The following is a 20,544-nucleotide window of genomic DNA, read 5'->3' on the forward strand; positions in this document are numbered from 1 at the left end:
TTTAAATAAATAAGCTGTATTATCTGTACAAAAAATATAAATACAGTTTTGTGTTTTAGAGGAGGAAGTGCCTCCTTCCACATTATTCAGCAGCCCTAATAATCTTGGGGTGCTGCTGAGTCACAATTCACAGAACAAACAATAAATGAACATTCATGTCATGCAAGGGGCACACGGCTTCCTACCCCAAACCCAGGTCCTCCAAGCTGGCTCTGCAACCCATTTCAGAGGTTCCAGCCTGACATGGGGGAGCTGAGGACACCTGCTGTGTAGAAAATGTGAATATTGGCCTGTGGTTTTCAAAAGCTATTGAACTAGAAATAACCAGCCACATTAGCAGTAGGATAGAATTTGTCTTCTTCACCCCACGTGTTAACTATTGTGTCACAAATGAATTCTCTCTCACTGCCCCATCATCCCATGTTAGTTTTTACAATGTCTTCTGTACACAGTGAATGGATCCAGAGTTAAACATCAGGTTCTATTAAAAAGAGGAACAATACAATAATCACCAGAGTTTACAGAAACACAACTGCAAGAAGTTACTAAAAAGTCCCCCAAATACTTGGTTTTCTGGATGACAATGTACAATTATTAATATTGCACTTTTTTTTATACAAGAAATCCTAATAAATATTCACAAAAGATATACAGACATAGAAAACATTCTCTTTTATTTTAAATAAACATTACACTGATTTTTAGTGACATGATTTCTTAGAGCCCATTTTTGTGGTGAGGAGGAAGGAAACCCACCTAACTGTCCACAGCTCACCTGGGGAGGACACAGGTTAACGTCGTCTCCCCTCCAATTTCCTTGCAGGCTGGAAAACACAGCCCTGATGTCAGTGGAGGCCCCGAGGGAGTGGTGCTTTCTCTGAAGGTGAGTGACTGTCGCCGCCCTGCCCTGCCATGACGACTAAACTGTGGCCACTCGGGGAGATGGCCAAAATCATGCGTCCAAAGCCGCTTGCTGAATAAGCAATTAGCCCAATCACCAAAACTGGCATATGTGGACTCCTGGTAGTTCACTGTGTGGGGGGAATGGGTTGAAAGTCTTGGAGGACAGTCTTGGAAGCTTTAGTTATCTTTTGGCTTTGCCATTGCACCCCACACCCCGCCCCAACCTGCTCTATAGACAGGAGGGAACTCTCACTGTGGTCTGGGCAGGGCTCCCACAAGCCTACAGTCCCCCCCACCCCCGGACAGCTCTGGAATGAAGTGGCTGCTATGTCCTGCTGGCTGCTCTCGGGCAAATTGATGATAATGAATTGGTTTTTGAAAATTGACTCTAGTCCCTGGCTCTTAAGTGGGGCAGCAAAGGCCATACATGCTCAGATGCCCCTGGCTCACATCAGCAGTGAGTTCCAGGCTGGGGGACTCCGGACTTAGATAGAGATGCCAGGGGTGGTTTTGCTGCGGGCGTACAGGCAGAAAGTTCTCTGAGACAGCGTGGGGAGAGAGCCTCCCCTCCACCCCCTGGAGGGCACGTCTCATACCAAAACCTGAGCCATGAGGGCAGCAGAGCTCCGAGCGGCCCCTCCCCTGAGCCTGCCGGGGCCCATGCCCAGGGGGTTCAGAGCCCCTCTGGGAGCCTCCTGGCTACTCACTCCTCCCCTGTCTCCCTCTACTCTCCCCTGAGGAACATGCACAGGCTTTCTTGCTTCTGTCCCCCTGCCCCTCTACTCCCTCTTTCTGCACTGTGTCCTTTAGGCCTACTTGGACTGTCTCCTCCTTTCCCCCTACGTGTCCATGTTTTGAGTTCTTGTTGCTGTGCCCTCCACCTCCCCTTCCAGCAGAAGAACTAAGTTCTGGGCTGCTTCTGCCTCAGCATGGTGTCCCCCTCGCCCTTTCTGAGGCCTAGGAACAGAGGCAGAGGAGGAGACAGGAACAGCGCGCTCCTGCATTAACAGTGCGTGGGAAAGACCCAGTGGGTGTCCAAAGTCAGGACCAATGCTTTACAAACCATCTGGGACCTGCCCACCTGCCTCCTGGGAGCTCTGGCTCCACGCTGTCCCGAGGGGCTGTCCCTGCCTCTTCCCAGGTCTCTTTAGGACCCAGGTTTGGGAGGGAGCCAGCTTTGCACGGGAGCTCCCACTGTCTGGCCCGGTCTGCTCTGCAACCTCCTTTAGACCTCTGTCCTGTCTGTTCCCAACATTCTGTCCTCCATCGAACTGAAAGAGAAGGCATGCTGAGGTCCTCAAGTCTGGGGTGGGGGGGGCGGTGGGGGTTGGATGGGGGTGTGCGTGGTTGGGGGCAGGGAGGGGGAAATAAATAAAATGAAGAAAGCTTAAGTTCTGTCCAAGGTGGTTGCGTGAGTCCTTGGTGCAGCCAGGGTCCGTCTTCCCTAGGCCCTCTCTTCACGCTTTGCCACAAGTTCCACAGCAGCGAGACTTGAACTGGCTGAGTTGGCAGAGTTTCAGCTGTTTCACCTTCTCGCAGTACCTGGTGGTATCACTGCACTCCACTGGGAAAGGGGGTGGGGCAGAAAGGAAACGTGAAACAGAGATTAACGGCTCTGGCCAACTGGGTGTTTCCTGGGGTCTGCCGTGGGCACCAGACTCCTGTGCTGGAGGGGACACTGCTGTCCCGTGAGCTCAGCCACCACCCCTCCTGCCCCTGGCTGCCAACACGGGGCCTTTCTGAGAGCCCCCCTTCCGGCCGGTGCCTGTGGGCTCCCTGTCTTTGGCCCGCCTCACCTCCCAGGCAAGCTTGCTGTTTCCCATGGTATTTTAGTATTTTAGTAAGTGACTCTCCTCCTTGAGATGGGTTCCAGAAGGACTACATTTTGTTCCACTGCAAGGTAGCATGTGAGTGAGGCCCTAGTTGATGGCCTCACCCCCCCTAGCAGCTTTGTCTTGGCATATTCTCCACCTATGCCTCTCTACTTCTCATCACCAGGCCTTACTGGACACCACGACCTTCTAGTTCAGTACTGGCACAGACTGCAATTTCTTCAACACTGGTGCTGATTTGGGTTGTGGACATCCCGGATTGACCTAGTCTGAACTCCTTTCACTGAACACTGGTCCTCCGTGTGGTGAGCTCCTACCACCAAGATGGGTCAGCCCCACCCTCCCCAGTGTAGAGAAAGCCACCAGGACTGAAGGTAAGGGGACTGTTGGCCTCCAGGTCTCCTGCCTCCGCGCTGGGAATTGGATGCCCAAGGAGTCCCTGTTGGGAGGAAATGGCACTGCACCAGGTAAGTTTCCTAGTCTTTGCCTCACGCTTTGTCGTCTTCCCTGTGGGGGAAACACCTCCAATTTGTTTTGGGTCCAGAGGAATAAAAAATAGATCCCCACCCAACAGGAATACAAATGCTGGTGTTGGGCTGAGGAGGACCAGACCTGCAGAAGGAGGGAGTGAACGAGTGTCAGATCCCTGGGCAGGGCTCAGTGTGGTCGGTGCCCTGGGGCAGGGGAGGAGGGAGGCGGTCAGCAGAGCCTTGTTCTGTGAGAAGCAGAGCCGTGATGGGCGCTGGGCCTGCTGAGCGGGGGCACTCTGCGTGCTGCTTTAGTGTGCACAGTGCTTTCTCCTTAGTAGCCCTCCTCCGAGACCACAGTTCAGTTGTCCCCTGCGCACCTGCCAAACGACTGCAGGTGAGCTGGAGGCTGATTTCATCTGGCACTTGGCTCTCTCAGGGCCGGGATGGAGCCCTTAGGGCACTCAGCCATCTTCTGTGGCTTGAATATGTGTACACACATCCTTGCACACACCTATGAACCCCTCTGAAATACCTAACTCTAGCCCCAGCTCACAGTCCTTGGGAAGCCTGATCCAGTGCCCTGTGCTCAGGCTTGGGCCCGGGGACTGCCCTCTGCACCCGGTGCCCTGCGGGGAATCTGCGGAAGGCTCTTTGGGATCGGAACATACTGTTTTCACATGGGGTGATGTTGCAGCGCTGCCAGTTGGCGGGCCGGGGCCCCCAGGAGCACAGGTGCTCAGGCACCGCCTTGTTGGTGTGGGCGTGCACACACTCCACACGCCGGGACTGGAAGCCGTAGTTGCCGCAGGTCGCTGTGCACAGGGTCCACAGGCTGACCCTCCAGTGTACGCTGCAGGCTTCTGACCAGCAGTTCTGGGTGCTCACGGGCCTGCAGGAGGAGGAGGGCAGGGTTAGCTCTGCCTCTGTGGGGGCTGGAGCTGGATGCAGGGTGGGGACAGATGTGACAATAACACTGCAAACCCAAGGATGTTGGGCAATGAAGAGCTTCCAGTGCTACCAGACCTGGGCTCCGATCTCTGCTCTGTTACTGAAAGGCTCTAAGACAGTGGTTCTCAACCTTCCTAATGCCGCGACCCTTTAATACAGTTCCTCACGTTGTGGTGACCCCCAATTTCATTGTTACAAATTGAACATAATTAAAGCATAGTGATTAATCACAAAAACAATATGTAATTATACATGTGTTTTTCCATGGTCTCAGGCGACCCCTGTGAAAGGGTTGTTCGACCCCCAAAGGGGTCGCGACCCACAGGTTGAGAACCACTGCTCTAAGATTTCAGAAGGCCACCTCCTCTAACTGGGACTTTGTCTGCTCATCTCTACAATGCCTGCCTCACTGCAGGACCTGAGAATGGGCTCAACCCAGGGTGCAGGTTTGTAGAGGCAGAGCCTGGAGCCAGCCTCAGGGGCCTTATGTGGGGGTAGTGAGCCATCACCCCAGGGGGACACCTAAAGGAGGTATGACAGGAAATGGGGGCTGGATAGGGATGACAGGACAAAGGCTCTCATGTCAGCATAACTTCTAGAGGGAGGTCAACAAGAGTGAGGGGGGCTGCTGGAGCCCTTAAGATCTGGTGACCACTTTGTGGACTTCACCTCCTGCCCACCCTGGGGCCAGTCAGGTCTCTTGTGGTTTCAGGCTTTCCTCAGAGGAACCTATACATCTTCATCTCCGAGAAAGGAGCGCCCAGCCTGGCCCATTCAGTAAACACAAGGACACTGCTGAGCCTTCTCCCTTGGGAGAATTGAGGTGAAAGGGCAGGGTATGTGACCCCTGGGAGATTGGAGGAGAAACATTCATTCACCACCATCTTTCTGTGCTATTGACACAGGGGCTGGGGCAAGGAGGCCCATGGTTTTCTCTTACCTCGGAAGGGCACTGCACTGCTCTGACGGTAAGGTGACGCCGTCCAGTGTCTGGCAGAAGACTTGTCTGTGTTGCACAGCTAGGTGAGGCCCAATGCAAGGCCCGTTGCACTGGTAAGCAGAGAAAGGTGACATAAACATATAATGTTAGGCAAGCCAGGGGGAGGCTGCAGTATTCAGGCTGCATGGGACACATGTGCAGGGTCAGATCATTCATCTTGCCCCTCTTTGGGCCAACTAAAGGGTGTTCACTGGCATGCTTCCTTTGTGCCACAGTGGAAGGGTTAGCTTTCCTGTGGTCTGTGAGCATTCTGCTAGCAAATGGCTAATGGTAGTTGTAGAGCCAATCAGAGAATGCCAACTCCTCCCAGATTAAACAGGTGAAGGATTTCTTGGCCTAAGGGGCCAGGAATGTGTTGGTAACCTTTAGAGGTGAAGACCTTAAGAAAAGCCCCTCAGTCCCACCTTGAGTCCTGAGAATTACTTGATTTATTGTTTTCTTGCTAAATTCACCCAAGTAACCAAGTCTATGAGTTCTTTCTTTCCTTTGGCTTCATTTTCTCCAGGTTAAACCCAGGATGGCTGAACAAAAGCAGACTTAGGTATGTACAACTAGTCCCTGCTTATATTCTCTTGATGATATGTGCTCATGGAGATGGTTAAGCTTTTCCTAGAGTTGGCAGAGCCAGACTCTAGCACAGTAAATGCCCGTAACAATGGTGTCTGTAAAGTACAAAAGCAGCAGGCCTTAGCTGACATCTGCTATTTGAGTAAGAGGCCAGATATCCCTTAGAGGTCACTTTAGAGCCAAAGTCCTTAACTCGGGGGTCTTTGGACTTCCTAGGGGACCCCAGGAGAGCTATTAACCTTTAAAATTATAAACAGAAATCTTGTGTTTATTGACATTTTTCTAGCAAGAGGCTCTAGCTTTTATCAATGCGCAAAGGATTTCAGAGGAATGTTGTGCACCGGGCCTCTAGTATATACATAATTTGTTAAAATTTATGATTTTATTTATATAATTCAATGGCATTAGTACATTCATGTTGTTGTACACCATTAACATTATTCATCTCTAGAACTTTTTCATCATCCCAAACTCCCTGGCTGTGGTATCCATTATTCGACTTCCTGTTTCTATGACTTTACTCCAGGTACCTCATTTAAGTGAAATCATGCAGTGTATGTTCTTTTGTGTCTGGCTTCTTTAACTTAAATGTTTTCAAGGTTCATCCATGTTTTAGCATATAGAATTTCTCTTTTTAAGGCTGGATAACATACCATTGTAAGTATACACCACATTTTGTTTATCCTTGTATCTGTTAACGAACATATGGGTTGTTTTTATTTTTATAGCTATTGTGAATAATGCTATCATGAATATTAGTGTACAAATATCTGTTCAAATTCCTGCTTTCAGTTCTTCTGAGTATCTAGCTAGAAGTGGAATTGCTGGATCATAAGGTAATTCTATGTTTACTTTTTTGAGGAACCTCCATACTATTTTCCACAGCAATTATTCCATTTCATATTTCCATCAACAGTGCATAAGGGTTCCAGTTTCTCTATATCTTGGTCAACATTTGGTTTTTGTTTTTTTTAAAATAACAATCCTAATGGATAAGTAGTATCTCATTGTGGTTTTGATTTGCATTTCCCTAATTACTAGTGATGTTCAATATCTTTTCATTTGTGTATTGGCCATTTATACATATTCTTTAGAGAAATATCTACTAGTATTCAAGGCTTTGTGTTTTGTTGTTGACTTATAGTTCTCTCCTATATATTCAGGATATTAATCCTTTATCACATTTATGATTTACAAATATAGTTGACCCTGGAACAACACAAGTTTGAATTGTGTTGGTGCATTTATATGTGGATTTATTCAATAAATACTATACTATTTTTCACCCATGGTTGAGAGTTCATGGGTGTGGAGGGCTTACTGTATGCACTGATCTATGCCATTTTATATAGGGGACTTGAGCATCTGTAGATTTTGGTATCCTCAGGGTTGGGGCAATCCTGGAACCAATACTCCGTGGATACTGAGGGATAACTTAAGTTTTTGGGGAGTCAAAAGTTATAAACAGATTTTTGACCATGTGGCAGTGGACACCCCTAACTCTGATGTTATTCAAGGGTCAACTGAATTTTCTCCCATTCTGTGTGTTGCCTTTTTACTCTGTTGATAGTGTCCTTTAATGAAGAAAAGCTTTTACATTTGATGATATCCAGTTTGCCAAATCTTTTTTTGCCTTTGATTTTAGTGTCATATTCAAGAAATCATTGCCAAATGCATTATTATGAAGATTCTCCCCTCCCTGTTTTTCTTCTAAGGGTTTTATACTTTTAACTCTTAGATTCATTTTGTGTTAATTTTTGTATATGGTATAAGGTAAGGATCCAACTTCATTCTCTTGCATGAGCCTGTACAATTTTCCTAGCACCATTTGTTGCAAAGACTGTCCTTTCCACATTGAATGATCTTGACACACTTCATTTGACCATGCTAGAGTTTATTTCTGGGCTTTCTATTTTATTCCATTCTGTTGGTCTATATGTCTGTGTTTGTATGCCAGCCCTATACTGTTTTGATTACTGAAACTGTGTGTAGTAAGTTTTGAAATCAGGAATTGTGAAATCTTCAACTTGTTCTGGCCATTTGAGATCCCATGTGAATTATAGGATTTTTCTATTTCTGCAATTCAAGTCATTGGGATTTTGATAGGAATTGAATTAAATCTGTAAATCAATTTGAGCAGTATTGAAATCTTAAGTTTTCTAATCTATGAACACAAGATGTCTTTTTGCCTCCTTGGTTAAGTTTATTCCTAAGTATTATTTCTGGTACTATTACAAATTGAATTGTTTAAATAGCTCTAAGATTTTTTTAGGCTTTTATATATGAGATCATGTCATCTATGAACAAAGGTAATTTTATTTCTTCCTATCCAACTTGGATGGCTTGACTTTTTTTTCTTTTTCTTGCATAATACTCTGAACTTCCAATGCTATCTATGTTGAATGGAAGTAGCAGACATTGAACCCTTCTGGGACTCCCACAATGTGTATATTGGTACCATTTTCTTCATTCAGCTCCTTAGACTTGTTAATTTTAATAATCCTTTTTTCAGGTTTGCTAATTGTTTCTTCTGCCTACTTAAACCTGCTGTTGAAAATTTTCAATACAGATATTGTATTTTTCAGATCCAAAATTTCTGTCTGTTATAATTTTTCAAGTTATAGTTGACATACAATATTATATTAGTTTCAGGTCTACAACATAGTGATTCAACATTTATAGTCCTTACAATGTTATCACCAGAATAAGTCTAGTAACCATCTATCACCATACAAAGTTATTAAAATATTGACTATTTTTATTATACTATATCCCCATGACTTAAAAAATAACTGGAGGTTTGTACCTTTTATCCCCCACTCCCTTCCCTCTGGAAACCATCAGTTTGTTCTCTGTCTCTAGGGGTCTGTTTCTCTTTTGTTGAATTTGTTTTTAAAGATTCCACATATAAGTGACATTAGATGGTATTTGTCTTATTTAACTTAGCATAACACCTTTTAGGTCCATCCGTGTTTCAAATGGCAAGATTCCACTTTTTATGGCTGAATAATAGGTTTATTCCATATCTTGGTTATTATAAATAATGCTGCAATGAACATAGGGGCGCATATTTGTTTTTGAGTTAGTGTTTTTGTGTTTTTTTTTTCCAGATAAATATCCTGAAGTGGAATTGCTGAGTCCTATGGTCATTCTATTTTTACTGTTCTCCATAATGGCTGTATCAATTTACAATCCCACTAGCTACGCAAAAAAGGGTTCCCTCTTCTCCACATCCTCACCAACACATGTTATTTGCTGACTTTTTGGTAGCAGTCATTCTTACAGGTGTGAGGTTCTCAATGTGATTTTGATTTGCATTTCCCTGATGATTTGTGATACTGAGCATTTTTTTTTCATGTTTGTTGGCCATCTATATATGTTCTTTGGAGAAATGTCAGGTGCTCTGCCCATTTTAAAATTGATTGTTTGTTCTGATGTTGAATTGTGTGAATTATTTTTGCTATTAATCTTATGGGATATATCATTGGCAAATATCTTCTCCCAATCAGTAGGCTGTCTTTTCTTTTCAGTTTGATGTATACCCATTAGTTGTTTTTTCTTTTGTTGTCCTTACCTGAGAAGATATCTGCCTATGATATCAGGCCTTACATAGAAGTCCTAATCCACTTTGAGTTTATTTTTGCTTGTATCTGTCCAGTTTTCCCAACATCATTTATTGAAGAGGCTGTCATTTCCCCACTGTATATTCCTTCCAATGTCATAGATTGACTAAGTGTGGGTTAATTTCTGGGCTTTTATTATGTTCCATTGATGTATGTGTCTGTTTTTATGCAGTACCATACTTCTTTGATTAATATAGTATAGTTTGAAATCAGGGAATGTGATGCCACCAGCTTTTTTGTCCTTTCTTATATTGCTCTGGCTATTTGGGGAAATTTGTGATTCCATATAAATTTTAGGAATGTTTGTTCTGGTTTTCTGAAAAATACCATTGGAATGTTCTAATTTTGTTCACATAAGTTTTTCTGATTTCCTTCAGTTCTTTAAAACTGTTTTTTTCTTTAGCTTCTTGAGTGTATTGAAGACAGTTGTTTTAAGCTCTTTGTCTAATACATCTGAAGCACTGTTTCTTCAGGGATGGTTTCTGCCACTTCATTTTCTTCCTTGAATGGACCATGTTTTCCTGTTTCTTTATGTGGCGTATGATTTATTCTGATATTGGGTTTTGAGGACACAGTCATCTCTCCATCTTTGCACATTCTCTTTACTGATTAGCTGGATGTTCTCTGAGCCTAGGGATCAGCCTTAGGTGAAAGCTTCAGGTCTTTTATGAGCATATGTCTTACACCTAGGCCTGCATGTGGCTTTCTCAACTCCCCTGTACACATGGCTTACTTGCCAGAGTCTCATTCCAGGTTTTTCTAATGTCTATTGTATGTCTCCATCTGTAATCTCTTGCCCCAGGTGCCTACAGGTTGGTAGTCCCCCTGAAGCTTTCACAAGTAGTGGTTGCCACTTGAGATCTGAGTTAGATGAAACAGATCAGTCCTTCAGGCAGCCACCTGACAGGTTAGCATATTGCAAATAGGATCTTCTCTGCTGCCTACAGATTAAAGGAGGGAAATGAGCTGCTGCCTCTAGGCCAAGTCTGTGCGATGCTGGTTGGGGTGAAAAGGATGAGTGAAAATAACATAATAGTTCCCACAGTTTTAAAGGTGGGTATTTTTTATTGGGTGTTTGCTGTAAACTTTGTTTTTCAGAGATTCTATTAGGGTAGTTCATCCAGTTTCTGGTTGTTTTTGATGTTTCCATGGGGAAATGAGAAGTTAGAGCTTCCTAGTCTGCTATTTTGCTGATATCCTTTGACCACAATTGGGAATATGATCCCAGCAGCTCTATTTCCTCCAGTGGATTGACTTTAGTGCCAATTGCCACACTGAAATTGCCTGTCCATCATGTTCCACTTGGTACTGACCGATACTCTATTTTCTTTGTAAGTTTCCCCCTAATCATTAGGTTATTTTCCGCCCCCCTTATTCCCGCCCCCCCCCCACCTCCTGCAGCTTAACTAGTGTCCCCTAGGGTTCCATCCTGTGCCTTTTCTTCATCTCATGTTTTCCCTTGGGTTATCCTATCCATGACTCCTAGCTATCATCTGTCTATTGATGACTTTCAAATTGATAGTGTTTAGCATGGCTTTAAGTCCTGGCTCTATATAGGCAACTGCTTAATAAACATATCCAAAACAAACTTTTTGTCACCCCAAATTATCATTTTTTTTTGCCTGTATTCTTAAGTCATTCAATCCATAAACCTGAGAGTCATCTTAGCTTCCTCCTTGTCTCTCATCTCTGATATCTAAGAGGTCACTGAAGCCATGTGAATCACACTTTTATAGGATCTCTTCTCCATTTCCATTGCCCAATGCCTTCATTCTGATCAGCAAATTTCTCATCTAAAATAGATTTCTCTTTCACTTTCCAATTCACTTATCATGCCACAGAATAATCTTTTCAAAGTATAACTCTGTTCATGACATTCCTATTTAAAAATCTTTCTAGGTGCCCCCATATCTCACCCCTAACAAACTCCTTGTACAGTATAGCATACCAGACTCTTCATGATTTTGCACCTGTTTTCCAACCACATTTCTACCTCTCATTGAATTCTCCTGCAAACATTCCAGGGCTGCTTTTGCCTTCATTCCTTTTCCCCACCCAAGATAGTTGCCTCATAAATGTATGTTGGGTTAAAAGAAGAAAGTTGAATTACTACATGAAGACAGATTGTTTGAGCTGAGAAAGTAGTCTTATTTCTACTTAGACTAAAATAAGCATGGTTTTCATAGACTTCAAAGAGGTAGGCAAATGAAGGAGCAGATATTTACATGACATTATTCCAAAAGGACTTTCTTATCAGAAACTATTACTGTTTTCATTCTCACAGGAATAGAATGCAGAAGATTGAGGGGCATCTATAGTTTGTAGCACATCCCAACAATACCAACAATAGAAAATTTTCAACAGGATTGTGAGATCAAGCAATTCCCTGTATTGCCTCAAGCCTTGCTACTATTTAAAATATGATCCTTGGACCAGTAGCATTGGCATCACCTGAGAGCTCTTAGAAATTCAGCAGATAAATACAGTAAGTACCAAATAGAAGTCACAGAACTTGTACTGAAAAATACCCTAGAGGGGCTTGGGGTTCAGTGAATCCAAAAACAGGGCAGTGGAACTCACCCAATCAGAGCAGCAAATAGAAGAAACAATGAAAACAAGTGAAGATACTTGAGGAGACTTATGAGACAACATCAAGCAGACCAACAATCACAGAAGGAGAAGAGAGAAAGGGGTTGAAAACTTCCCTAACCTGGGGAAAGAAACAGACATCTAGATCTAGGAAGCACAGGGAATTCCAAGGAAGGTGAAACCATACTAATTTACAATTTTAATTAAATGTCAAAAGTTAAAGTCACAGACAAAATTTTAAAAGCAACTTATGTCTAAGGGTTAATGTTGCCCCACCCCAAGACCATTAGCATTCAGGATCAAAGAAGAATGTTTTCCACAAAAATTTAAAGGAGTTTATCATTATCAAATTAGCCTTATAAGAAATGTTAAAGGGACTTTTTTAAGGTGAAAGGAAAGGGTGCTAATTAGTAGTAAGAAAAACATATGAAAGTATAAATGTCACAGATAAAGGTAAATAAATAGAAAAGATAGTGGATTAATCAGTCATAATGCTAGTATGAAGGTTAAAAGTAGTAAATATAACTACAATAATTAAAGGATTCATAAGATAAAAAAATATTAAAAATGTGTGGGAAGAGTAAAAATGTTGATTGCATTCCAAATTCTAACTTATCAACTTTAAAATAGACTGTTCTAAATGTGTTATTATATGTAAGTCTCATGGTAACCACAAATCAAATACCTATAATAGTTACACAAACTATAAAGAGAAAGGAATCTAAGTATACCACTAAATAAAGTCATCAGACCACAAGAGAACAGAGCAAGGGAAGAAAGAAACAGAACTACAAAACGGCAAATTCTCCACTCAAAAGAGAGAGTGGTGGAATGGCTATGGTGCCTATAGGAAACTCACTTCAGATGTAAGGACATACACAGAATGAAAGTGAAAGGATGGGAAAAGGTATTCTATATAAATACAAAGAGAAAGTAAGAGTTCCTACACCTTTATCAGATAATAGACTTTAAAACACATACTGTACTAAGAGATTAAGAAGGACATTACATAATATCGCAAATATGAACAGACTCAAAGGGAGAAAAGGACAGCATTATAATAACGCTAGGGGAATTTAATACGCTACTTACATCAATGGGTAGATGAGACAGAAAATTAATTAGAATAGATTGGCCTTAAATGATACATTAGACCAGATGGACTTACCAAAATATATACAAAACAGTCTACACTTTCTTCTCAAGTTCACATGGAACATTCTTCAGAATCAATCATATATGAGGCCGCAAAACGTCTTAATAAAATTAAGAAGACTGAAATAATATCAGTCATCTTTTCTGACCACAATGGTATGAAACTAGGAATGAATTACAAGGATAAAACTGGAAAATTCACAAATATGTGGAGATTAAATAAATGATATGCTATTGGACAACCAATGGGTAAAAAAACCTACCTTGAGATACATGAAAATGGAAATATATGATAAAACTTATGGGATACAGTAAAAGAAATTCTAAGAGGAAAAAGGTCATAGGAAAAAATGGGCAGCGGACCTGAATAGACATTTTTTCCAAAGAGGACAAACAGATGGCCAAGAGACTTTTGAAAAAATGCTCAACGTCACTAATCATCAGAGATGAAAATTAAAATGACAATGAGATACTACTTAACCAGAATGACAATAAATCAACAAACAACAGTACTGGTGAAGATGTGGAGAAAAGGAACCCTAGTACAAAGCTGGTGAGAATGCTGACTGGTGCAGCCACTATGGAAAACAGTGTGGAGTTTCCTCAAAAAATTAAAAATGGAACTGCCATTTGAGCCAGTGGTCCCACTCTAGGAATATATCCTAAGAAACCCAAAATACAAACCAGAAAGAATACATAGAGAACTATTTACAATATCTAAGATCTGGAAACAGCCCAAGTGCCCATCAGTAGATCAGTGCATAAAAAAGCTATCATACATTTACACAATGAAATACTTATTATGCAGCTGTAAAAAGAAAGGATCTTTGGAGAGTATTATACAAAGCAAAATAAGCCCGTCAGAGAAAGATAAATATCACATGACCTCGATTATATGTGGAAACTGATGAATAAAATAGAACCAGAAGCATAGAAACATGGAACAGACTGACGAATCTCAAGGGCAGAGTGGTGGTGGGAAGAGATTAACCAAAGAATTTATATGCATATACATTGCCCATAGACACAGACAATAGTGTGGTGAAGTCCTGGGGTGGAAGTGGGCAATGGGGGATATCTGTAATATTCTCAACAATAAAGATAATTAAGGGCATCTGAATAAAGTAGGGATTATTGTTAAGAAAGAAACCCGAGCCAGACGGTGTGGCTCAGTGGGTGCATGTCGACCTATGAACCAGGAAGTCATGGTTCGTTCCCAGTCAGGAGATATGCCCGGGTTGCAGAAGGCAGCCAAACATCTCATCATCGATGTTTCTATCTTTCTCTCCCTTTCTTTCTGAAATCAATAAAAATATATATATATAAAATAAGAAAAATATCAAGCAACCTAACTTTATAGCTTAATGAACTATATAAAAAGAACAAATGAAGCTCAAAGTATAAGGAAGGAAATAAAGATTAGAGCAGAAATGTATGAAACAGGCTAAAAAGACAATTGAAAAGAGAAACAAAATTGACAAACCTTTAGCTAGACTCACAAAAAAAGAACTCAAAATCAAATGAAAGGAGATGTTACAACTGATACCAAAGAAATACAAAGAATCACAAGAAACTACTATGTACCATTATATGCCAACAAATGAGACAACCTAGAAGAAATGGATAAATTCCTAGAAACATACAACCTATCAAGATTGAATCATGAATAGAAAATTGGAATAGACCGATTACTATTAAGGAGATTGAATCAGTAATGCAAAACCTCTCAACAAACAAAAGTACAGGACCAGATGGTTTTACTGGGAATTCGACCACCAAATATTTTAAAAGAATTAATACCAATCCTTCTCCAATGCTTCCAAACTCATTTTACCAGACCAGCATTACCCTGATACCAAAACCAGACATAGACACCACAAGAAAATACAATTTACAGGCAAATATCTTCAACAATACATTAAAAGGATCATACATCATACCAAGTGGGAATTATTCCAGGGATGCAAGGATGGTTTAACATCCATATATCTATCAATGTGATAATTACATTAACAAAATGAAGGATAAAATAGATGCAGAAAAAGTATGACAAAATTCAACATAATAAAGGCCATATATGACAAGCCCACAGCTAACATCATACTCAAGATTGAAAAGCTGAAAGCTTTTTCTGTAAGACCAGGAATCAGATGAGGATGCCCACTCTCACCACTTACAATTGCATCAAAAAGGATAAAATACCTAGGCATAAACTTAAAGGGGTGAAAAATGTGTTTTCTGAAAACTATAAGACATTAACGAAATTAATGGAAGAAAACAAGTAAATGGAAAGATATTACATGCTCATGTATTTGAAGAATTAATATTGTTAAAATAAAATGTACTATTACAAAGCAATCTATAGATTTAATGCAATCCCTTTCAAAATTTCAATGTCATTTTTCAAAGAAATAGAACAGTGATGGCAAACCTATGACACCCGTGTCAGAGGTGACAAGCGAACTCATTTTTTTGGTTGATTTTTCTTTGTTAAATGGCATTTAAATATATAAAATAAATATCAAAATATAAGTCTTTGTTTTACTATGGTTGCAAATATCAAAAAATTTCTATATGTGACACGGCACCAGAGTTAAGTTAGGGTTTTTCAAAATGCTGGCACACCGAGCTCAAAAGGTTCGCCATCACTGAAATAGAACAAACAATCCTAAATTTTTATGGAACTACAAAAGACCCAAATAACAAAGCAATCTTGAAAAAAAAGAGCTAGAGTAATCATACTCTTTGATTTCAAAATATATTACAACAAGCCTATAGTAGTCAACAAAGTATGGTGCGGGCATAAAAGCAGACACAAAATAGAGAGTCAGAGAGTCCAGAAATACACCCACACAACTATGGTTAATTACAACAAAGGAGCCAAGAATATACATGAGGAAATGACAGTCTCTTCAATAAATGGTGCTGGGAAAACTGGACAGCCACATGCAAAGGAATGGAGCTGGACCACTAACTTACATAAGACACAAATTAACTCAAAATGGGTAAAAGACTTGAACGTAAGGCCTGAAATCATATCTCCTAAAGATCAGTCTTAGCAATGATTTTTTGCATCTGACACCCAAAGTAAAGGCAACAAAAAAACAAGTGAGATTACATAAAACTAAAAAGCTTCTGCACAGAAAAGGAAACCATTAAAAACACAACCTAATCAATAGGGGAAAATAATTTACAAATCATATATATGATAAGGGGTTAATATCATATATATATAACTCATACAACTCAATGGCAAAGAACCCAAAGAAAATCAATTTATAAAGGGATAGAGAATCTGAATAGATATTTCTTTAAAAGAACTTACGGATGCCCAACAGGTACATGAAATGGTGCTCAACATCACCAAATAATCAGGGAAATGCAAATCAAATCCACCCTGAACTATCACCTCACACCAGTTGGAATGTCTTATCAAAATGATGAGATAAGTGTTGGTGAGGATGTGGAAAAAGAGAACCCTTGTGGACTGTTGGTGGGCTTGTAAATTGGTGCCACTACTATAGAGAGCAGTTTGGAGGTTTCTCAAAAAAATTAAAAATAGAACTACTATGTGATCCAGCAGTTCCACTTCTGGGTATTTATCTGAAAACACCAACTCAAAAAGATATATGCCACCCCATGTTCATTGCAGCATTATTTACAATAGCCAAGTCATGGAAACAAGCTAAGTGTCCATCAGTGGATTAATGGATAAAGAAAATGAGACAGACACACACACACACACAGGAATATTACTCAGCCATTAAAGAAAAAGACATTTTGCCATTTGTAACAACACGTATGGATCTTGAGGGAATTATGCTAAGTGAAATTAGCCAGACAAAGAAAAGACAAATACTGTACGATCTCACTTATATGTGGAATCTCAGAAAACCTCGAAAAACAGGTTGGTGGTTTCCAGAGGTGGGGGTGGGCAATATCAGTGAAGGGGGTCAAAAGTTACAAACTTCCAGTAAGAAAATAAAGTCATGGAGATGTCATGTACAGCTTGGTGACTATAGTTAATAATAATACTGTATTGTATATTTTATGTTTAGAATAGATCTTAAAAGTTCTCAGAAGAAATATTTACAACTATGTATGGTGACAGATGTTAACTAGACTTATTGTGGTGATCATTTCACAATGTATACAAATATGGAATCATTATTGTTGTACACCTGAGATTAATATAATGTTATATGTCAATTATACCTTAATAAAAAAATCAGCATCCAAAGCTTTACTTCAGATCTGCTATATCAGAATTAGCAATTTTAACAGTATTCACAGGTGATTTACATTAAAGCCTGAGACATTATTTGCCTAGAGGGTTTTAGAAGAAATAAGAAGGGGGTGAGAGTATTTGATGGGAAAGACCTATTTTTCTCTTTTAGGAAAAATAATTACTGAGAATGATCAATGTGCACTGTATGTCCCCTTGATTGACCTCAATGATATAATACAGAAATTTCTCCCATGTGTAGCCAGATCTGTTCCCAATTGTCATTTCACAAGCTGCCAATAAGTGGAGAGCCTAAAAGCAGAGCTGCCTTGGGCTGAATGAGAGCTATCAGAAGTGGACTCTTCCAGGTAAGAGAAAGATGATATCCCCCAGGCGTCGGAGCAAGGGGGAGCTCATGCCTCTTTGATTATGAAGCACATACATTAGGTCACTGGAAGTAAGTGGGGGTTGGTAGAGGTGCCAAAAAGGAGCGTCTGGTCGAATGTGTTGACTGGCCAGCATGAACATTGTCCCCTGACTCACCTGGGACACAAATGACTTATGTGTTACAAGTAAATTCTGTGGCCACATTTCCCCAAATAACATCTGATCTTCATTAGAGATGGCACAGTGTATTAACCAGATAGGATTGTTCTCCAGAGAACACACCTCGGGGTGGGGGTGCGATATGAACACAGCAATGTGTGGATAGCCAGTTCCAACGAGTTTTGAGTTGCTAACTGGCCAAAAGCATCTAGTCGCATTAGTTCATACAATAACAAAAAGAATTAAGAGCCTTGTGGTTGTTTTGGGTTGGCCAAGCTGTTGTTCAGACAACAGCCACTCAGAAACTAAGCCCGATCAATCAGAAGGACCAGGCTACCAAGTAGCCCCAGCCCCCGACAAAGCACAGTAGTTGTTACCACACAGCTGATTATCAGTCCTGGAAGACAGATCTTAGATGCTCAGTAGGTCTCCAAATCAGTTGTGAACACACTACACACATTCTACCAGGTTGAAGATAGAGGCTTAAGTGGACACTGAGCTCGCTCCCTCCTAAGAGCACATAGAATGTACAACTGTCCCTATAGCACTTCCTCCTAAGAGACAACCCTGAGCCAATTGAACAGCTTTTGCACAATAAGCAAAAGAGAGAGACTGTGTAGAGAAGTTTGGGGAACTGTGAGAGTTCTCTGGAGCTGAGGAAAAAACTCAAGACGGGAGGAACGGCTGAGCACCAGAGTTGGTTTCCCCTGGGCGTGGATAACAGGCAGGAGCTCTAGCCAGATTCTCTGGCAGACATGCAGGGTGCTACAGTGTGTCCACAGCCTCTCCTCCTGCACCTAGACCAGCAGGAACAGGAGGGCTCCGTAACATGCATACAAGAGGCCCCTCCACCCAGAGATTGATCCAGCAAGTACGGCAGGGTGATGCTGTACATGTACACAGGACTCCCCCTCCCAGACAGAGTGCAGAGCTAGAAAAATGCTGCAGTCCCCACGAGCGGGGCTACCCTGTGCAGAGACAGTGGGTGCTACTATGTGCCATGTGGTGCTGCCCCCCTGCAGAGTGTGGAGCGAGTAATACGCTATGGTACCCACATGCAGGGCTGCCCCGTGTGGAGTGAGTGGGCTGCTGCTGGGAGAGAGAGCGGATAGCAGAGTGCAGCTGTGTGTGCACACAGGCTGCCCCACCCAGAGAATGAGTGCAGCTTAGGAGGGCATTCAGAGGCAAGCACACAGAGCAACCCTGCCCAGACCCTGCTCCGACAACAGATAATTAAGACAACAGGGCACACCAGCACTAGGCAGCCCTGCCCAAATTAGAGGGACAAGGGAGCATGCACACACCAGGCTGCCCAGAACCCACTCCTCAGGCCAGGCAACACAGTAGGCACCACATGCACCTGCCCTGACGACACATGGCCCAACAAAACTGTTGGACACACAGAGACCATCTTTTCAAGTCTGGGAGAGAGAGCTATTCCATCCAACCCATAGGGACAAATACAGAAGAACATGCCCCAAATGAAGGAACAAGAAAAAACTCCAGAGAAATTCCCTCGTGAAACGAAGTAATTTTCCTGGTACAGAATTCAAAGAGCCCTGGCCAGGTGGCTCAGTTGATGGAGTGTCATCCTGTACACCAAAAGGTTGCGGGTTTGATTCACAGTCAGGGCACATGCCCAGGTTGCATGTCCAATCCTCGGGAGGGGTGCATACGGGAGGTAACCAATTGATGTTTTTCTCTTACATCAATGTTTCACTCTCTCCCTTTCTCTCTAAAAATAAAAAAAAATGTGGGGACGTGAACAGACATCCAGGTCCAGGAAGCACAGAGAGTGCCAAACAAAATGAACCCAAAGAGACCCATAGTAAGACATATTGTAATTAAAATGGCAAAAGTAAAGATAAAGACACCGTCTTAAAGGAAGCAAGAATGAAATGAGTCACAAGGGAAAACTCATAAGGCTATCAGCTGATTTCACAGAAACAATTTTACATGCAAGAAGAGAGTGGATGGAAATATTCAAAGTGCTGAAAGTATAGTATCTACCACCTAGAATTTCCCTACGCAAAAATGAAAGGAGTTCACGACCACTAAACAGCCTTATAAGAAATGCTAAAGGATCTTCTTTATGCAGAAAGAAAAGGCCATAACCAGAAATAAGAAAATACAGGAAAGAAAAAAAAATCTTACTGGTAAAGGCAAATATATAATAACGACAGTAAATCAACCACTTAATAGCGGCGAAATTAACTATAAATACAATAAATAATCAGGGGATACACAAAACAAAAAGATTTAAACGTCAAAAATAAAGAATGGAAGTGGTGTAAAAATGTAGTGCTTTTAGAATGCAATTGAACTTCAATGCCTATCAGTTTAAAATAGACTGCTGTAGCTATAGATGGATATATATGAATCTTATGGTAACCATAAACCAAACCCATAAAAAACACACAAAAAACTAAGAGAAAGAAATCCAATCAAAACCCTAAAGAAAACCAACAAATCAAAGAAATCAAGAGCAGAGAACAACAACAAAATGGCAATAAGCACACACCTATCAATATATGTAAAGGGACTAGATGATCCAATCAAAAGACAGGGTGACAGAATGGATTAAAAAAATGACCCAATACACATGCTGCCTATAAGAGACTCATTTTAGATAGAAAGACACACATGGGAAAAGATATTTATGCATATAGAAATGAGAAGAAAGCTG

At 41.5% G+C, this 20,544-nt stretch overlaps 1 protein-coding gene across 1 annotated transcript in view; it reads right to left on the bottom strand.

Moving 5' to 3' along the window:
- The window catches only part of ADAMTSL1 (ADAMTS-like 1), a 397,951-nt gene continuing 377,407 nt past the window's right edge, over positions 1 to 20,544 (bottom strand). Inside the window, exons 28-30 of the mRNA XM_014542360.1 lie at positions 5,094 to 5,203; positions 3,874 to 4,094; positions 1 to 2,467 (exon numbers count right to left, since the gene is read on the bottom strand). Of these exons, the coding sequence (XP_014397846.1) occupies positions 2,361 to 2,467; positions 3,874 to 4,094; positions 5,094 to 5,203 (438 nt within the window). The 3' untranslated portion in view covers positions 1 to 2,360. The remainder of the gene's footprint in view (positions 2,468 to 3,873; positions 4,095 to 5,093; positions 5,204 to 20,544) is intronic.

Source organism: Myotis brandtii, unplaced genomic scaffold (assembly GCF_000412655.1).
Source record: "Myotis brandtii unplaced genomic scaffold, ASM41265v1 scaffold30, whole genome shotgun sequence".
NCBI classification, from domain to species: Eukaryota; Metazoa; Chordata; class Mammalia; order Chiroptera; family Vespertilionidae; genus Myotis; species Myotis brandtii.